Consider the following 21603-nt stretch of genomic DNA (forward strand, 5'->3'; position numbering starts at 1 on the left):
GGGTGGAGGATAAGGATGATCCCTGGGGTACGCCCTGTGTGATAGGTATGTGTGAGGATTCGTGCTTGTCGATTTTTACTAGATACTCTCTGTGTGTGAGGTAGGAGGAGAGCCATGAGAGGGCTGTGTCGGTGATACCTATTTCTGTTAGGCCTCCATACTAAATCCTCCATACTAAATCCTCCATACTAAATCCTCCATACTAACTGGCCCAAAGTGACAGGGTTTTGAGGAATGCTGCATGGGACAATTTCCATGCCCTCCCTCCCTCTCTGGAGCGTCCCCATCTCTCTCACCCTTGCTCACTGCAGTCTGACAGAGCCCCATCAGGACATTTCCCATCCCTCCCTTCTCTCCCCTACATGAAGAGGCAAATCCACATGCTCTGGGGAATTCCTGCACCCTCCCCGCACCTCTTCTCCCACACAGAGTCAATATTGTCCTGTCCAGGGCATCCCTGCTCCTTCCCAGCTGAGACTCCCCTTCTGGAGGCTCCTGATGACAATCCCCACCCACCCTTGTGGAATGGATACCCAATTGTACAGGTCCCTTTCTTCGCTGTCAGGAAAGTCAGCAAGCCCTCCTGCCATTGGAACAGCAGGGGAATGGAACAGCTCCCCTATGAGGAAAGACTAAAGAGGTTAGGACTTTTCAGCTTGGAGAAGAGACGGCTGAGGGGGGATATGATAGAGAGGTTTAAAATCATGAGAGGTCTAGAACGGGTAGATATGAATCGGTTATTTACTCTTTCAGATAATAGAAAGACTAGGGGGCACTCCATGAAGTTAGCATGGGGCACTAATCGGAGAAAGTTCTTTTTTACTCAATGCACAATTAAACTCTGGAATTTGTTGCCAGAAGATGTGGTTAGTGTAGTTAGTATAGCTGTGTTTAAAAAAGGATTGGATAAGTTCTTGGAGAAGTCCATTACCTGCTATTAATTAAGTTGACTTAGATAATAACCACCGCTATTACTAGCAACTGTAATATGGAATAGACTTAGTTTTTGGGGTACTTGCCAGGTTCTTATGGCCTGGATTGGCCACTGTTGGAAACAGGATGCTGGGCTTGATGGATCCTTGGTCTGACCCAGTATGGCATGTTCTTATGTTCTTATGGCTGTCTGACTGTGAATGATGCTGCCTAGCAGTGGAAGGGGAGATGGCGGGGATGTCAGCTGCCCCTGGAGAGAAGACTGGGTGGGGAGGGAGTGGGATTTATGCCCAAGGGGGCTTGACTCTTCCTGTTGGGGGAGGAGGTGAAGGTTAGTACAGGAATGCCCCTTATGGGGCTTCTGTCAGAGGGGAGAAAGGGAGGGGGAAAAAGGCTGAGGATGGCCTGAAGAGGGCTTGAATTTACTCAGTGGGGAGGGGGTTAGAGGATTGCCCTGGATGGAGCTTTTCTTCATAGAGGCAGAGAGACAGAATGAAAGGGAGGGCAATGCTCCATAAGGGGCTTGTCTGGAATATGAGAGGGAGGAAGAAAGAGAGAGGAAGAAATTCCTCCCTGGTAACCAGCAGCTCTGAAATAAAATGTTGCCATGATTATGTTTCATTGGGTGGTTTCTATCATTTCGGATACGACAGAAACGAAAAACCATTTTGCTGATATTTTCACTTAGTTTTAAAATGACAGCACATCTCTTGTTTTTGTGTGGGATGGGGAAAACAGCATGCATAGATAGGAGTTTCCTTTGTACCCATGGGCAGTCTTATAATGGATTGTCTCTAAGAAGGCTGCTTAAAGATTTTGCCCAATGCATTTTGGATAGTTGTCTTATTTTTCATTCCAGGTGGGTGCACAGAATAAGAATATAAGCATTTTTCAAAAGCCATTTACCCATGTAAAGGGGCTTTTTGAAAATTGCCTAGTCTGTATGTGGGTAAAAGGAAGTGCGCTCTTCTAACAATGCATTTTCGCACAGACGTTCCTGGGGTGGGGTTAGGTCAGGGAGGCAACGCATGTAGTTTTGATATTTTTAAAACCATGCTTGTTCTTTTTCAGGGAAAATGAATCAGCAGAAAAAAAAAGCAGATGCAGATCTCTGTGGGTACCTTTTTCCTAAGCAATTTAAAACACACCTGGGTTTTCATTATCCCCTTCCCAAGACAAGTCATTGCAGCAACAGCTCTTGGCAGTAAACTCTCCTCCTTCTGAAATCCTGCAGTCATGGGTGGCACATCTAGCCACTGTGTGTTGCTACTACCTGAGGACTGGGGCTCTCTTCCCCTTTGGTAGGGGGTGAGGGGAGGGCATGGCCTGACCTGGAAATCAAACCCAGGTCCTTGGCATGGGCATGCACTACACTTGCTATTGAGCCAGCAGGCCGGCTAGTTATAAATAACCTCAGCGATCTTACATCAATTTCCACGGTGATAAACTCATCGCAATGTGCTCCCAGGTTAGGAGGCTCCAACAGCTGATCAATGCCATGTGCAATCCCATTGTTGAACTCCATGTGTCTCTGCACGATCCTCGCATTGCCATTATCCACTGTAAGGTCACCCTGCAGAAAGAAGGTTTTTAAATTCAATAAATAATTTTAGGGGTGTGCATTTCTTTAAGCTTTGTTTACTTGAAGGTTTTTTTGTGTTTCATTTTGTTAACTTTTTTTTTTTCATTTTTTTTAGTGCATGCTTTTTTCCCCCTAATAGTGTACACCAAAATTTTGCCACACTAAAAATATTGGCAGTGTGCATTAGCTGCCAGTCCAGTCCTCCTGCAGGCTAAACTACCACTCTCACCAAAGTTAAAAAGATAAGCACCACCACCCCCCAGTGCTTTCACCACCCCCCCCCCCCCAATTCCCACATCTTACCCCATAGTTGCGGGGTCCAAAAGGGAAGCAGGAGCAAAACGAAACAAAACCAAGTAGGATATGATTAATTTTGAACATCCTGATATTTCACTTATCTCAAATTTTCCTTTTAGAACTTTTATTTTATTTTCTACCACTTTTACATAACTCAGAAGTGACAACACAATGCCAAAATATCAGAGCTCTATGTGTGTAATGTTACATCATACAGTCATTGCTAAAGAAACAGAATCAGAAATGCAATGCTTTTGCTTAACAGCGCCCCATGTGGCAGGAATGTACCAGCTAGAACATCATTGTGGTTGAGTTGAATGCAATGTTGCATTCAACTCAACCACAATTTAAAAGGGTTACGCGCATAACCCTTTTAAAATCCGCCCCAATGGTTTGTTTTTTTTAACGCATGCTTTTTTATGCACATTTTCCAAGAGAAATTCCTTCCGCTGTTTCTCTTTGAAACTTGAAATAAATTCTGTGCGCTAAAAGTGAACAAGTGAACTTTTGACCTGCTCTATTATGAGGGCAACCAAGAAGGGGAAAACAGCTCATGAAAATGTTGGGGATGTGCACTGTTTTCCTTCCCTGACTTACAGTACATCCTCAGGGAACACCTCCGGGCAGCCCGACTGCACACACTATGGAAGACCGGATTTACTTTTAACGAGTCAGAAGTGGGCAATTTTATCCAGGTAAACAGCCACTTATCCAAGTAGAGGGTTTTGAAAGTTGCACTCTCAGAGGTGGGTGATCTATGTGGGTAAATAATAATTTCTGCACATATATTGGTTGTCTGATGCTGCTAAGAATATACATGTTGTAGAACATTTAGGGGATGTAATCCTGGGTGGTGTGTATGGGGAGGAATTGGAAAACACTCTGTGTACTGCATTTTCATGTCTAGGCATGTAGCCGGATAACTAAAAAAATCTAACCTGCTGTTTGAATATAACCGGTTAGATTTTTTTTAGTTTTCCAGCCTTGTATGGTGGGCTAACCTGCAACTTGACCGGATATCTTCAAAGATATTTGGTTAAGAAGCAGAGTCAAAAATAATTTAAGAAAAAGATGCGAGCTGACCTGCAAAATGAGTCTCTCCCTCCATCTCCCCCAAATTTCAGAGAAGGACCTGTCAAGGCAATACACGCACCGACCCCAAAACCCCTCAAAAGTGGCCAATTGTCCCAGCGTCCACAGATCAGGCTCCCCAACCCCTTTCCCATTTCAGTAAAAAAAAAATAAATTAAATTAAAGCCCTCCCCCCTGCAGCTCCCTTCACCCGCCAAAGTCCCAGCCACCCCCCCCCCCCCCTCTCCTGGATCCCCTCCAGACCTCTGCCTTATCTCTCCCAATACCTATAAATCCCTGCTGGGAGAAAGGTATAAATTTACCCGCTCTGGGTGCTCCAGTGCTGCTTCTGTGAGAATCAGCGTAAAATGCTTGCAGTGCTGTTTCTTACTGGACCGGGTAAGATATCCAGTTAAGTAGCTAGTTATGAAGCCACACCAGGCTGGATAACTTCAGATCTGCTCAGAAGCATCTCTAAAGTTATCCAGCTAACCTAACCATTTAGAGTTAAAAATCGTCTTAAGTTAGCCCCCAGAACACCTCTTTATTTATTTATTTAGCACATTTGTATGCTGTTCAATCCAAGGTTCTTGGTAGCTTCCAAAGAATACAATCATAAAATCAAACATTTAAATACATACAACACAATACAGCATTATAAAATAATGCTTTTTTATCTGGCTAGATTATAGCTACATAATGACTTAACTGGCTAAAATCTAGCCAGATAAGTGGCTCAATATTCAAAACCTTGCCATTTAGAAGGACAACCTTATGAGTCATCTGTCTAAATGTCTTTGAATATTGATCTCAGAATTTTCCTTACAAAATCTACCGGCAGAAAAAATGGGTGCAAAAGTCCGCAGGTACTGTGTACCAATGGCAAGTTCCAAAGGGGAAAGTGCGTGCAATACTTTCTCATTGAAACGATGCAAAGGCCACGGGTAAAACGTGCCCAAGGACTTTGTCCCCAGATGGAATGCTTGAAAAGGGCCCCCTAAAAGTCTATGTGCTGTAGAAAGTATGCATGGACTTCAGCCCCTAATTTTTAAAGCAGAAAGTATGCACATAAATGGTATCCCCACCCCAGTTCCGTTCCCAGAGCATGTACATGCATGCCCAAATTCGCTTGCATGCGTTTTCTTACCCATATAATCCCTGAGGTAATTTTCAAATTTGTTCTTTTAGGAATGTAAATGCTTTTGAAAATTACCCCCAATGGGCATACTTTTAGCTGCATTCAGGAGAGGCGTTTCCTGCTGTGTGTTAGGAACAGAAAATAATTCATGCAAATTGTATTTTCAAACCTAAGCGAGTTATTTTCCATTGAAATTTGACCTTCACAAAAATCAGGTGCAAAGTCCCTAGGTAACTTGTTTCTGTGGCAGTATCAACAGGCAAAGTATACACATCCTTTCACTTTGAAAATTAGAAACAAAGTATCTAGGTAGAAAGTTTGAAGGATGCTTTCTCAACACGTAAAGTGCATTCTAAGACTATATAAAGTGCCATGTTGGATAAGACCAAAGGTCCACAAAGCCAAGCATCCTGTCTCACACAGTGGCCAATCCAGATCACCAGAAAATACTCAACAAATCCCAATGAGCAGATCCCTAGTCAGTGACATCTAGGAACATTCAGATGCTGTGGGCTGCCATCTAGCAATTTTCATATTCTCAGTGTTATGACACAATTCACCAAAAATCTAATAAATCAATGCTCCTTATTTCTGTGTTAAACCCAAAACACTCACAATACTGTCTTTGCTGCACTGGATCGAGATGGTGGAGCCATACATAGTCCTCAGAGAACGGACAAGTGGCAGATTTGCAGCTACTACCTAGGAATGAACAAAAATAATATGAACAACATGATACAATGTCCCTGCCCCTGGAGAAGCAGAGCCTCCACTATTGAACAACATTAATGGACACTCTCATAAGATGTTTTGATACAAAATTTATTGGTAAGACCCACCCTTAGGAATTTGTTCCTTTTTGGAGTAGAGCTAAAAAAAAAAAAATAGTTGCATTGCTTTTAAACTGAATGGAAGGAGTTTTTCTTGTAAGCGTTTCTGTTGGCTTGATCCTGTAAATTGATCGTCAGGGTACGTTAGTGGATGGAGTGATGAGTTAGTTATGCTATGGTAATGTGTAAGAGAGGAAAATAGATTAAGGATATGAGTTATTTAATTAAACAGATGTCAGAAAAAAAAAGAAAACATATAAATATAATCCATGTTGATGTATTTGTTAATTAAAGAACTTATGTTATATATTAATGATAATAGATATATCTCAGTTTTGCCTATAACTAATGATGAGGGATGGTAGAAAGGGAATGAATGGCATAGGAGCTAGTTTTGATTCTGATAGGAGCATAGGTATTGAATGATGGTATTGTGGGAAATTTGGACATTTTGCAAAAGAATATAGAGCAAATCCTGAAAGAAATTCCTCATACACAATCTTAGATTTGGCTAATGCATACTATGGTGTGCCTTCAGCTGTGCAGAGTAGGGAATTAACAGTTTTCCAGTCCCATAAGGTTTTGTAGAAAGTGTTTTTTAAATTTCTAGTACAGTCAGCACTGAATGCACCTAGTTTGGCTTTTGTTAATTTATCACCTCAGGAAATGGAACAAAAGAGGTTTTAGATCTGCAGATGGAGAGCAGCTCTCACACCACAACCTGTGGTAGCACCTCCTAGAGGTATAACAATAGAGACAAGAAAGTAGCTTTATGACTGCTATTTGCTGAATTAAGGCATATCAGAATGTTTAGTTTTAAGGAAAATGTAATGTCACTTTAAAATTTTCACTTTAATCATTACCTTAATTTTGTTGTATGCCAGATTTTATATATTTCCAGGTTGAACACACAAGTCCTTCTCTGCCCTGTGAGATGTAATGCTTGAAGATTACATTTTTTTCCCCAGTTTGATTTCTTTTCATTTTTAAATAGATCTATTCTAATTCTGTATTTTGTTTTATTTTTGGATCAATCTAATCACTTTCTAAACATTTTCAAGTACTTTTTGGTCTAATTTTTGAGCTCAAATGTTTGTCAATCGTTGATTTGTCTTTATGTGTTATTTGTGTGTCACTGCAAATAAAGAATGAATGAATGCATGCATTTATGTAATCAGTTCAGTGAAATATATGTTTTTATGTAATGTCTGAGTACCTACGTTGTTTGTGGTTTGGACTATTACATGTTTCCCTACAACAATGTGGAAATATTATGCAGATCAGCAATAGGGATTATTAGATGCAGGGAGTTATTGACATGATGGAATTTTCTTATTGATTAATTTGAATTTGTTTTGCTCTTATATTAGGCTCTAATCCGTAACATATGCATCTAAGTTAATAAAGAGTTAAGAGGCTATGCTCTGATGTCAAAAACTGAGAGAACTGTATACACCATGGGCCTGATTTTAAAAAGCATTTACTCACTTAAAAATGGATTTTACTCGAGTAAATGCACTTTACTCAAGTAAGTGGGCTTTTGAAAATTGCTACAATATATGCCATGAATTGTCCATAGGATTTGCTCGCATAAGTGTCCTTTACTCAAGTAAATGGCTTTTGAAAATTGCTACAATAGCAGTTACATTTACACGTGTAAATCCTTATGAAAATTACCCCCTATGTGTCATTGATTTCAGAAATCATCCTTTGCCACAGAAGTCATCTTGCACCCTGCATTATATGGACTGAAATGCTTACACTTTATACTTTATCTTTTCTTTATGTTTTTTCTTGTTCTATGGGAGTGGCCTTACCAAGAATCTGGTTTCCTTTGTTTTCTGAGGCAATGTACCTTTGAAATGTGATAACTGATTGTCATAAAATTATTTCTATGTACCCATTTGCAGATGCCATTATGTAGATTTTCAAGTTAATGACACAATCTGAATTACTGCAATTTTTATTAGTCCCTACATTCCAAGTGATTTATAGCATTTTCTAGTTCTATAACTTCTAATACGTATATTGCTGAGTAAGCTAAATGATTATTCAATATGTTCTTCTTTACCTTTATCTATGAAAGCTGGTTTGATCACACTAATCAATCACTCTGTCCCACTGCTTGCCATTTGACAGTGTGATATGTTTTAGTGTGGATCAAATGTTCCCTTGAATTCCTTATTCTTCGACCATCTGTCCTTTTCTCTGGATCCTCCCTTCCCTGTTGTGTACTTTGTTGTCTCAATGGTAATTCAATGTTCAAGAGGGATATATTTCTGCCATGCCAGCGTATGTCAAAAACATGCTGTTCTGTTTGCTGTAAGGAATGCAGCTACTGGCAACTACCGAATGCATCCTATTTCTAGCATTCTATTGCTTGCCTTTCTCCTGGTGCCCTTACATAAGTCTTTTCTCTTATTCTTTCTTTTGCAGCCTGCATTTATGTTTTTCAGTAGTGTGGCATTTGTGTCTACATATACTTCTATTACTGCCTATGACCAGAACATGTCTTATGTTCTTCAACACCTTTCTATTTCTGTCCCTGGTGCTCATTATGAGACTGTCCTCCTTGCAGAGACACACCCATTATAAATTATGCTCACTGTGGAGGGATATGCAACTATGTTTCTTATACCTCTTTCATAATAACTTTTCATTGTTCTTTCCATCCTTATGCTGGTTCTAACCCTAATATGTGGTCTCTTGACTTAGAAAATACTATATGTGTTTTCAACACTTTTCCTATACTGCTATTCTATGTCTTCCTTCTTTTCTTTGTTCACTACAATGGACTGCCTCTTATTATTCTCTCTGTACCCTTTAAGAACAATTTCTTCCTCCTGCAAGTTGTTTAGTTTTTATTTATATTGTCCTTCTATGCTCATGTAATGTAAACTAAAGTTTAAGACTAATGTCATGAAAATGCAGTTATACTTGCAGTTCCACACAGAGCTGAATGACTTATTGTAACTCAGCCTAAATGCTGCCATTTGCTACCTGAAGACTGATTGCATCTATGTGAGTATCACGTACTTAATTTATGGATCTAGAGGGACAAATTCTCTGCTTGACACACCCAATACAAACCAAGAGTTAGTTGCTAGAATACACTTCTAGGCCTACTTGCCCTGGATTGTCCTCACATACCTAAGAACATAAGAACATGGCATACTGGGTCAGACCAAGGGTCCATCAAGCCCAGCATCCTGTTTCCAACAGTGGCCAATCCAGGCCATAAGAACCTGGCAAATACCCAAAAACTAAGTCTATTCCATGTTACCATTGCTAGTAATAGTGGTGGTTATTATCTAAGTCAACTTTAATAGCAGGTAATGGACTTCTCCTCCAAGAACTTATCCAATCCTTTTTTAAACACAGCTATACTAACTGTACTAACCACACCTTCTGGCAACAAATTCCAGAGTTTAATTGTGCATTGAGTGAAAAAGAACTTTCTTCGATTAGTTTTAAGTGTGCCACATGCTAACTTCATGGAGTGCCCCCTAGTCTTTCTATTATCCGAAAGAGTAAATAACCGATTCACATCTACCCGTTCTAGACCTCTCATGATTTTAAACACCTCTATCATATCCCCCTCAGCTGTCTCTTCTCCAAGCTGAAAAGTCCTAACCTCTTTAGTCTTTCCTCATAGGGGAGCTGTTCCATTCCCTTTATCATTTTGGTCACCCTTCTCTGTACCTTCTCCATCGCAATTACATCTTTTTTGAGATGCGGCAACCAGAATTGTACACAGTATTCAAGGTGTGGTCTCACCATGGAGCGATACAGAGGCATTATGACATTTTCCGTTTTATTCACCATTCTCTTTCTAATAATTCCCAACATTCTGTTTGCTTTTTTGACTGCCGCAGCAGTGCACCACTCTTGCCATTTGAAAGTAGCACAAGAGGGAAATGATATATGTGTGCCTGAAGTTTGAAATGAACAGAGATTCTGGCTTAGGCCAAGCTGCAAAGGAGTCTGGGTAGCTGAAATTCTGGCCATGAAAACCTCACATGACCCTAGACTAGAAACTCTGGGAGACACCTGGACTGCATTTGGAGGTGTTCAAAACTTATGATGGAGGGTCATGAGGTCACACGGAGCATATGGACAAGGTTATATTCTCACAGGATACTGTCTCGATTTGAGGGGTCCCAGTGAAATCAGAGAGTCCTGGAGATCTCCCTGAGGATGAAAGATTTACAGGGCAAAGAACTAACAGAAGATTGACAGTGAGCGGCAGGCACGTGGGACTTAATTGGGCCTCGTGGGCCTCAAGGTGGGAGGAGAAACAGGGAAACTTAGATTTTAGTTTGTCTTATTTGGACACAGGACACGTGGTTTGTGATTCACCCATATAGTCAATCACTACGGAGATTGAGACTGTGTTACCAATAAAAAAGAAGACTTTACTAATGTATGGGGAGACACACAGGAGTAGTTCTGTAAAGATGGAGCTACTACTCCATGTCTTCCAGGGGTACCAAGATTGCTTTTTGATATGCAATAATAAACTTAAATTTGTTTCTGCTAAATTTGATGTGGTACATTTGTGTTCATGGGGCTGCGGCGTTAAGCTGATTTAAGAACATAAGAAATTGCCATGCTGGGTCAGACCATGGGTCCATCAAGCCCAGCATCCTGTTTCCAACAGAGGCCAAAACCAGGCCACAAGAACCTGGCAATTACCCAAACACTAAGAAGATCCCATGCTACTGATGCAATTAATAGCAGTGGCTATTAGGGATGTGAATCGTTTTTTGACGATTTAAAATATCGTCCGATATATTTTAAATCATCAAAATTGTTAGAGCCGCGATACAATAACAATTCCCCCGATTTATCGTCAAAAAATCGTAAATCGGGGGAAGGGGGAGGGCGAAAAAACCGGCACACTAAAAAAACCCTAAAACCCACCCCAACCCTTTAAAATAAATCCCCCACCCTCCCGAACCCCCCCAAAATGCCTTAAATTACCTGGGGTCCAGAGGAAGGGTCCCGCTGTGATCTTCCACTCTCGGACCTCCGGTGCTTGTAGAAATGGTGCCGGCACTACCTTTGGTTTTTCCGTACGGAAAAATGATTCGCGGCAGGAGATCGCTCCCGGACCCCCGCTGGACCCCCAGGGACTTTTGGCCAGCTTGGGGGGGCCTCCTGACCCACAAGACTTGCCAAAAGTCCAGCGGGGGTCCGGAACGACCTCCTGCAGTCGAATCGTGTTGTCTACGGCCGGCGCCATTTTGCGCAAAATGGCGGCGCAAAATGGCGACTATATCTTTTTTGAGATGCGGCGACCACAGTATTCAAGGTGTGGTCTCACCATGGAGCGATATAGAGGCATTATGACATTTTCCGTTCTATTAACCATTCCCTTCTTAATAATTCCTAACATTCTATTTGCTTTTTTGACTGCTGCAGCACACTGAGCTGACGATTTTAAAGTATTATCCACTATGATGCCTAGATCTTTTTCCTGGGTGGTAGCTCCTAATATGGAACCTAACATCGTGTAACTACAGCAACGGTTATTTTTCCCTATATGCAACATCTTGCACTTGTCCACATTAAATTTCATCTGCCATTTGGATGCCCAATCTCCAAGTCTTGCAAGGTCCTCCTGTAATGTATCACAGTCTGCTTGTGATTTAACTACTCTGAATAATTTTGTATCATCTGCAAATTTGATAACCTCACTCGTCGTATTCCTTTCCAGATCATTTATATATATATTGAAAAGCACTGGTCCAAGTACAGATCCCTGAGGCACTCCACTGTTTACCCTTTTCCACTGAGAAAATTGACCATTTAATCCTACTCTCTGTTTCCTGTCTTTTAACCAGCTTGTAATCCTTGAAAGGACATTGCCTCCTATCCCATGACTTTTTAGTTTTTGTAGAAGCTTCTCATGAGGGACTTTGTCAAACGCCTTCTGAAAATCCAAATACACTACTTAACAAAGGCCGGAATTAATTCCACAATATTTTGAATATATATCTGATCTTATGTACTTTTAAGAATCAAAAATTGTAGTTTGAGTGCCGCTTATTTCATGTAGACTGAAATACAAGGTCAAGAAAATATCCTTTCCTATGGCTATTATCACTTGTTTTTACCTAAGCATATCATGGAACCAGTAGATGATTAAGAACACTGAAGACCTTGAGCACTACTGCCAAATTATTCAAGTATGCCATGGGTGGGCCTGGGTGGGCAGTTGCCCACCCAATTTGGACCCAGGCCCACCCAACTGGAACCGTAAGTGGAGCACCGGAACTGCAAGGCCGTCACGGGATCCCATCCCTGTGATGGCGAAGAGGAAGACCCAGGCCCGGCATGACTGGGTGTGCCATTCCATGCATTTGCACAGCCACGGAGTGGCACACATGGGGAAGTGGTGGGCAGGTGGCAGGTTAGGCCTCTCCTGCACCCATATGGCCCACCGATCTTTCTGTTTGGGGGGGAGGGAGCAGAAGCACTGCGCACAGCTTCCGCTTCCTCCCGCCCCCAAGCAGGAAGATCGGTGGGCCATACAGTCCGAAGATAGAGGTAGGCCGGTGGCAGCAGGAGAGACCAACTGATCTTTCTGCTTTGGGGGGAGGGGGGGGGGAGGGAGAGAGGAAGCTGTGCGTGGGCTTGAATGTGTATGTGTGGGTGAGAATGGGAGCCTGGGTGTGTCTGTGGGTGAGAATGGGAGCCTGTGTGTGTGGGTGAGAATGGGAGCTTGAATGTGTGTGTGTGTGTGTGGGTGAGAATGGAAGCTTGAATATGTGTATGTGTGGGTGAGAATGGAAACTTGAATATGTGGGTGAGAATGGGAGCTTGAATATGTGTATATATGAGTGAGAATGGGAGCCTGGGATTGTGTCTGGGTGAGAATGGGAGCCTGGGTTTGTGTGTGGGTGAGAATGAAAGCTTGAATATGTTGGTAAGAATGGGTGCTTGAATGTGTGTATGTGTGGGTGAGAATGGAAGCTTGAATATGTGGGTGAGAATGGGAGATTGAATATGTGTATGGGTGAGAATGAGAGCCTAGGTTTATGTCTGGGTGAGAATGGGAGCCTAGGTTTGTGTGAGGCTGAGAATGGGAGCTTGAATATGTGTATGTGTGGGTGAGAATGGGAGCCTGGGTTTGTGTGTGGGTGAGAATGAAAGCTTGAATATATTGGTAAGAATGAGTGCTTGAATGTATGTATGTGTGGGTGAGAATGGGAGCAAGGGTTTGTGGGTGAGAATGGGAGCCTAGTTTTGTGTGAGGCTGAGAATTGGTGCTTGAATATGTGTATGTGTGGGTGAGAGTGGGAGCCTGGGTTTGTGTGTGGGTGAGAATGAAAGTTTGAATATGTTGGTAAGAATGGGTGCTTGAATGTGTATATGTGTAGGTGAGAATGGGAGCCTGGGTGTGCGACTGTGGGTGCATAAGAATGTGAGCCTGGGGAGGGGTGAAAAAGTGAGAGCTTGTGTGTGTGTCTGCAGAGAATGTGAGCTTGTGTGTGTATGGGTGGGAGAGCATGTGAGAGGGAGAGCTTGAGTGTGTGAGAGAGTCTGTGAGAGAAAACGTGTGTGTGTGTGTTTGTGTGTGTGTGTGTGTTTGCGTGGAAGGGAAGAAGACAGTAGTAGAAGATAGGGATGTGCAGAGCAAAATTTTATGTTCATATTTTTTATGTCCGAAAGGGGGTCCCACTTGCGGCCAATATGGACATAAAAAAAATCCAATGAGTTGGGTATATGTACATATGTGCAAAAAAAAAATTTAAACCCCCTCACCCTCCTTAATCCCCCCCAGACTTACCACAACTCCCTGGTGATCGAGCGAGGAGTGAGGACGTCATTTCTGCAATCCTTGGCGAGAAGCATGTGACGTTGGTGGCACGTCGAGTGACGCGGCGTCACGTGATTCCCGGCGAGTTCGCGCCGGACGGCTCGTTCGGCCCAAAAAGAACTTTTGGCTGGCCAAAAGTTCTTTTTGGGCCGAACGAGCCGTCCGGCGCGAACGAGCCAGGAATCACGTGACGCCTGCGTCACTCGACGTACCGCCGACGTCACATGCTTCTCGCCATGGATTGCAGAAATGGCGTCCTCACTCCTCGCTCCATCACCAGGGAGTTGTGGTAAGTCGGGGGGGGGGGGGATTAAGGAGGGTGAGGGGGTTTATATTTTTATTTTGGCTCAACAATCGCGATTTCCCACATATCGAACATATCTATGTTCGATATGTGGGAAATCCGATCGTTTATGTCGAATCAATTTTTTAAGTAAAAAAAAAATATGAGTTGCGTTTTACTAATGCGGTCAATCCGAATGCACACCCCTAGTAGAAGACACTGAAAAGGAATTAGGAAATGAGTGACAAGGAAAAGAATAGGAAAAAGAGACCAGGACCCACTGATTAGAAAAATACAAAGATCAGACAACAAAGGTAAAAAAAAAAAAAAAAATTATTTTGAGATGTTAGAAATTTAAATTTTGACATGTTTAAAGCTCCATGTTTAATGACATATAATGCGCTCCCTGTTACGCATTTTTGCACACTTCAACTTGGTAAGTGAATGTGACTTTTGTTTTTATGTACGGCATTGGCATTTACAATTTTTCACACAGTCCTGTTTTTTACTCTTTGTTTACAGAATACGTTTAAACCTCTTGTGCGTCCCCCCCGATGCAGCCCCTGGCGAAACACGGGTCCGTGTCGGGGGACCCTCTCGCTTAAGAACATGTTTATATATACACAGTGGAGTTGCCGCTATAAATAATAAAATTACTTTTGGATTTACAAATTGTTTTGAATCTCTGGGACTGTGGAACCCTATCTCAGCACTCATTTTTGGTGTGGATTGTATTTAGAGTGCTTTGCTGTGCTTGGTGGCTTGTGGAGAAATTTAAATATGCCATCTTTGGGAATGTACATTTCTTATATTTTTGTCTTTTGTTCTTTCTTCAGTATTCCACTGTTCAGAGACTTTAGTTTCTCAAGCTTTCTATTTTGGTTTTATCTGCATGCTTCTGTTTCTAATTTGTAGTCTCTTATTTCTATATTAGTTAAAGACTGGTCTCTTTTTTGCCTGTGTGTATGAAATGCAGTATTTCTGCTAGTGTGTAGTTTCTCTGTAGTAGTAGTCCAGCTTGTTCTGTTATTCCAGTAGGTGATGTATTAATGTTGTAGGGCCTGGTATAGTATTTGCTTTTTCATAAGGTTGCTGTTATTTGAATCCTGAGAGTCAGTGCTGTGACTGTATGGTATGGCAAGGTTCTAGATGCCTCTTTCTTTGCAGGAGTTTCCGTTACTTCACGAAATAGCTGTGGAGGGTTATTTTTTGCTGAGGTGACACCAGAATTTGAATTTTATTTTTTCATGTTAGTTGTAATGTGAATTGTCCTAGCTCTGCACTGCACCTTTTCTGATGATTAATTATATTTTATTGTATTTATAAAGATTTCTGGCTTTCTACAAGAATGGTTCATAAAAGAATACATTAATGTTTGTTTTATTACATGATTGGAGATTTTTACAACGTGGATATCCGCAAAAAATATTAAAACGTGCTTATAAACGGGCCAAGTATTCTGACAGGGATGCTTTGTTAACATACAAGCCTAAACAGCAAGAACCTAATTTAGTATGTGTGTTGAAACAAACTACTGCATTCTCAGCCATATCAACCTCTATCAGAAGACATTGGCATATCTTGGGGATCCATAATATATTTCAAGAACCGCCGCTAATTGTAACATCTAGGCGCAATAACATCAGAGATCAGTTAGTACATGCACAAGCCCGGACAAATGTTGATCAAGACAAAAATGGTCACTTTAGATGTGGCCAGTGTAGTCATTGCAACAACTGTATTGAGGGTTGTGTATGGGAAGATCCAGTATCTGGGTATAGAGTAAGACGGAAGTTTCATACCACTTGCAATTCAAGCTTTGTGGTATATGCTCTTCTTTGTAATTGTCCCAAGGTATATATTGGGAGAACAACTAGAAACATAAGAGTAAGATTAAATGAACATAAATCCCGTTTACATACCCAAACTAACAGCCCCGATAGTATCGCATTGTATTCAACATGAACATTCTTTTACACAAATTCAGTGGACCATCATTGACCAAGTATTGACAACGTCACGTGGGGGAGATCGTAGACATATGTTGGACCTGAGGGAAGCATATTGGATTTTCACATTGGGTACACAATCTCCACGGGGATTGAACGAAGAATTAGAATGGAGCACCTTGTTATAAATACCATTTTTTTGAAAATAGGTTTCATAAAATGGTTGTATATGCACTTATATGTTCCTGTGGACGCTATAGAAGAGTAAAGACGCCTGTAGATTCATTGTTAGGGTATTTCCCATCGAGACTACGTCACTTAAAGTTGCTTGACGTATCTTAGGATTGGTCAGATTGTGAGTAGTGGGTATGGATATAAGAGTCACGATGACCGGGACATTTAAATCAAAATGGCGACCAGATTGATGGCACGCTAAAATTTGAAGAAACGCCGAACATTGCTAATCACTGGACTACATCATCTTGTCCCCTGACGAAGAATCGAGGATTCGAAACAAGGCCCTGTTGGGACATGGACTTGTAGACTATCATCAAATTCTTTGTATAGATAAGTAGAAGGGAAGCTTTCCCGAACCTTGAGAATACATGTGTGTCGGCGTTTTTGGTAATAGTTCGGCTTTTTGTGATAACAGAACAACATTTCAAGGAGAAATTTGTCCGGTGAAGATATAGATCATATGATATTTAAAGAAAAGTTCTTTTCACGTTCATTCACCAGAAATTACTCACTTTAAAGAAAGATTCAAAAAAATTGATTACGGGTTGGAGGAGGTCCGTTCATGATTAGAATTGCTATACACTGCTGGATGCAGTGGTATATCAAAATTGTATGAAACCTTCCTCTTCTTCCCGAAAAATTTTCCTTGGAAGTGAGAATTGATTTTTGAGTTTTTTCAAAGCAATTATTGTTAGAGATTGGCTCCTTATGAAAATACTGAATGACAACTATTTGGCATAAATTGCTTGATAGAGGTGATATCTTGTTTGTTTATTCTTTTTAACCTGGCAGTTACTCTGGCACCTTTGGGCCTCTGGTTCGTGGGAAACAAGGTTGGGATCCTGGTTCATGTGCCTTCACATCTCTACAGGATTTCCCCTTGTTTTATATCTCCCTTCCTCCCAACAAACCTGGTCTGATCATTCCAGCAAATGTCCTGGGCTGGGGGCCATCTCTCAGGGTTCCTTTCAGAACCCTTTAAAAAAATGGATCCCAGGTTTATCTGTATAGTGCTGTATACATCTTGCAGCATTCTATGAAGGATTATTAGCAGCAGCAGTAGCAAGCCTTGAGACAACAGAACCCACTGTAGTTCCTCATAATGGCAACAAACATTTGATGAGCATATAGCATGGCTGCTTTTACCTTCATATCCCTGACCATGTGACCCTTAAGATAGGCTGCAAGCTTGTCCCTGTGATCTTCATGGTACAGCCACTTCTGCCTCTCCTGAGGTAGGGAGTTAAACACTGCATCCGTGGGCCACAGCATGGTGAAGGGTTTGTGAAGGGGGTCGTTCACTAAGGATAACAGATTTGCATCCTGCACAGATGTACATGTAAAGAAACAAAAAAAAAGTTTATATATGCACCCATGCACATAAACACATAAACACATACATACAAGCAAACAAAAAAAGGTAATAGGTCCAAAAATCTTGTGGAAAATGTAATCTCTTCAGTGGGACATCTGTTGAAAATATCTAAATAGATCCTTTACATCAAGCACTAATACAGCAATGAGACACAATATCTAGCACATTTCTGAGAGATTATTTATTTTATTATTCACACTTACTATTCTGCCTTATCCAAACAAACTTTCAAAGTGGATTAAGAACATAAGATATGCCATACTGAGTCATACCAAGAGTCCATCAAGCCCAGCATCCTGTTTCCAAGTGGCCTTTCCAGGTTACAAGTACCTGGCAAGTATCCAAAAGCATTAAATAGATCCAACCTACAAATGCAGGTAATAAGCAGTGGCCATTTCCTAAGTCACCTTGACTAATAGCAGTTTATGGACTTCTCCATTAACTTGTCCAAACTTTTTTTAAACCCAGATAAGCTAATTGCCTTAAACACATCCTCTGGCAATGAATTCCAGAGCTTAATTATGCATTCAGTGAATAAGAATTTATTTTGAATTGTTTTAAATGTGCTACTTGCTAACTTCATTTGCCCCAGTCCTTGTATTATCTGATTACACAGCAAATGCTTTTATAACAGAGTAAACGGTGTACATAAATACAAATCAAAGTAAAATTAAAATAAAGTGCAGTTTGAAATAAATCAATTACCTAATCACATAACTCATGAAAAATCCAAGTTTTGATTTTCTTCCTGAATGTAGGAAAGCTGGTTTCCAAGCAGAGTTGTAACTGAATTTCATGCCATGCTGTTGTGGCATTCCAGGAGAGAGCTTTCTGCTCAGTTTCTACCAGTTTCCAGTTAGAATGCGATGGTATTGCCAATAAGGCCTGCTTGTAGGCTGGTACCATAAGGAGCAGGTCAACCAAGTAATTTGGACCCATTTGATGTAATGATTTAAAAATACCGAAAGAGGGTAATATTCAAAGGCATTTCCTTGGGTAAAACAACACTTTACCCGTGGAAATGGGGGTCTCTGAATATTGCCTACACGATCTGCAGGTAAAGGTGCACGAAAAGTGCTACTACACATGCACATTTATCTGCAAATAGGGTAGGCATTCCTTGAGGTGGAGTTACAGTGGGGTTAGCACTTACGCGTGTACTTTTTGATTTTAAAAAATGTATGCATGAATTTCACAGGAAAAAATACCCATACAAATAGCAGGTCCGGTTCCAACTCAATTTTCAAGTGAGAACTTTTCCCCTTAGAAAACAGGTGCAAAATCTAGGAGTAAAAAGTACCTGCGGATTTTCCGCTTCTGCTCACAGTTTGAAAGTTGTTCTCCAAATCATAACCAGTTATCTCTAGGAAGTCAAGGCTGCTCTCTCAGATGTAGCTAATTCCCACTTAGAAGCCTTGCTGGCATGTTTTGAAGAAGCTGCAACTCCTTTGTGGTTTTCTGCGGGAGGCCGTAGTATAAGAAGTCGTAGCAATTGATATGCGCTGGTTACCAGTGAATAAATTATTGTGCTCAACGCCATCCTCTCCAAAATGCAGCATAACTGCTGAATTATGCGTAGCTGCATGAAACAACATTTAACCACCCATGAGATGGGCAGTTCAAATGATAATGTAGAGTCTAAGATTATTCCTAGCTAATGTACTCTTATCATCTGGGTCCAAATCCATCCCTAACAGCTTTGGCACAACTATCAACGCATTGCATGCTTTGGGTACAGTTCACTATGGCGTCAGAATTCAAAGGGTTTGTCCAGCTAACTTTTGGAATTAGACAACCCCAGACATTGCAGATATATCCGCTGCCGTCCAGCTAAAATGTGTCCATGCAAATCTTTGGCGGAATTCCTGGGGCGTAGTTCGACTTTGGTCAGTCAATGCCGAGATCTCTGTTTGGCCAGACTGCAGGCCTGTAGTAGTTACCTGGACAGCCAGGGAACCAGGCTGAATATCCAGGTAAAGCTGTCCCAGCTGGCTCAATATGTTCTTTCAACCACTTGAGAAGTATAGAATTTGCAGCATCTGAATGCAACAGGTTAGACGGATGGTTTTGATATGCATTGCACAACCCAACTGCCAGCCACCAAAGAACTTTCAGAACCAGAACAAAGGCAGAGTGAACGAAGCTGCATGGTGCACAGTCCTTGGATGCTACAAATACATCAGAATTCAAATTCTTACCTGCAGTAGCTTGCTAAATATTGAATAGCCATAGCTTTTCGCAGCTTCAGTAATGTTTTGCTGGAAAAGTGAAAGACAAAAGAGACAAAAATACACATTGCAACACTTTTCTTTAACTGTACAGCAGAATCCCTTTTATGCAGAACCCATGTCCTTCCTTAAACGTGACTTTTCAACCCTTCCTCCCTCAAGTCCAAAAGATCGGTAATACAAAACAGGTGCATGTTATGTGCAATAAACAACTTACTTCACGTATGTATTTACAGCACTTACCATACAGTTAAGAATTATGTTCCTTTATCATTTTGTAATTAGGTGGATGGCAGTGCTCATAGGCCATTTACTTGAATAAATACTGATTTCCCAGGGTCAAAGGGCTGTCAGAAAATTCTCCTCTCGCTAAAAGTCACACATAGCATTAGCTGTATTAGAAGTAAGAGTTCTGGAGTTGGAAGGGACATACATAGGTCATGGGAGGAAAATTATCGTGCAGAGACTGCATCTCTGTGGGGAAAGTATCCACAGAAGTGCAGGTGCAACTATATCTACAGAACACTCTGTGGCAATTTTCAAAATTGAAAATACGCGTCTGCTTTCACTTTGAAAATGGGTGCAAAGCCTATGGGCAAAGATTAGCCGTGGGCTCTGCAGCAATGCGGGCAGCTTGATTACTGTCCCAAACAAAAGGCAGCATTGAAGCCTCTGGGTGCCCATGGGAAAATCCAGAGAAACAGCCCAGGGGAACCGACAATTTTCCATGGGATTTAGCCGGGTGGCTAATTAGTGATGTGGCTGGATTCCTCTAGGTGAAAACGGTCGTCCTCAGGATGGCGAAAAGAACATGCACCCTGCTAGCTGGATTGGCCAGAGTTGGTCCCAGGGTGAGGGGGTAAACTGTGCACACAAGTTTGGAGGTGCAAAGTAACAGGAGCACTTTAGTTTGCACAGATCTTGTAGGCAGGTTTCAAAGGGAAATTCTCCTGGGTAGTATCCCTCTGAAATTTCACTACAATGTATGCACGTACTAACGTGCCTGTGCACTTTGCAACAAAACACAGGCTGTCCCCAGATGGAAAAATTCCCCCCGCCTTTAAACAACTGAGAAAATCTGAGGGAGTTGTCCACAGAAAGCTCCCCAAACCATCCACCCATGTCTCTGATAAAGCCCGGTTCTGAAAGCGGGAAGAGGCAGCGTAGAAAGGGGATCTTTTAGCTGATTTCCGTACCTCCCTCCAGATTTTGATTATATTCCAAAAGGTTTCCTCCAGTCCGACCCAATCGCCTGAAATGCTTCTTGTTTGAGTGCATAAAACTATGCAAGAAATCGGGATAGGTGCATAAGAAATTGCCATACTGGGTCAGACCAAGGGTCTATCAAGCCCAGCATCCTGTTTCCAACAGTGGCCAATCCAGGCCACAAGAACCTGGCAAGTACCCAAACACTAAGAAGATCCCATGCTACTGATGCCAGTAATAGCAGTGGCTATTCCCTAAGTTAACTTGATTAATAGCAGGTAATGGACTTCTCCTCCAAGAACTTATCCAAACCATTTTTTAAAACCCAGCTACACTAACTGCACTAACCACATCTCCTGGCAACAAATTCCATACTTGTTTGTGCACAAACCCCAGGCAAATTTATAACAAGCCATTTGCGCATTTGTGTTTTATGTGCACAAACGGCTTTGAAAGCTCAAAATGTTTAAATGCAAAACGGGTTTTTAATGTTGAAGCTTTTTTTTATTGGTAAACGGTGTTTGCCTGACTTGCATTTGCCATGTTTGGATTGAGCAGAGGCATTCCTGGGGCTGGAGCTGAACAGGGGTTTGGAGTCAACTTTGTTGCCCCTGAGGTTTTAGGATGCTTTTTGTTGATTTATTCTATT

The 21603-nt window shown here is 41.5% G+C and overlaps 1 protein-coding gene across 1 annotated transcript in view; it reads right to left on the reverse strand.

The window, feature by feature from the left end:
* The window catches only part of STAB1 (stabilin 1), a 335521-nt gene that overhangs the window by 89515 nt on the left and 224403 nt on the right, over positions 1-21603 (reverse strand). The window contains exons 50-53 of the mRNA XM_029599456.1: positions 19719-19778; positions 17292-17468; positions 5637-5723; positions 2360-2506 (exon numbers count right to left, since the gene is read on the reverse strand). Coding sequence (XP_029455316.1) covers positions 2360-2506; positions 5637-5723; positions 17292-17468; positions 19719-19778 — 471 coding nt within the window. The remainder of the gene's footprint in view (positions 1-2359; positions 2507-5636; positions 5724-17291; positions 17469-19718; positions 19779-21603) is intronic.

Source organism: Rhinatrema bivittatum, chromosome 4 (assembly GCF_901001135.1).
Source record: "Rhinatrema bivittatum chromosome 4, aRhiBiv1.1, whole genome shotgun sequence".
Lineage (NCBI taxonomy): Eukaryota > Metazoa > Chordata > Amphibia > Gymnophiona > Rhinatrematidae > Rhinatrema > Rhinatrema bivittatum.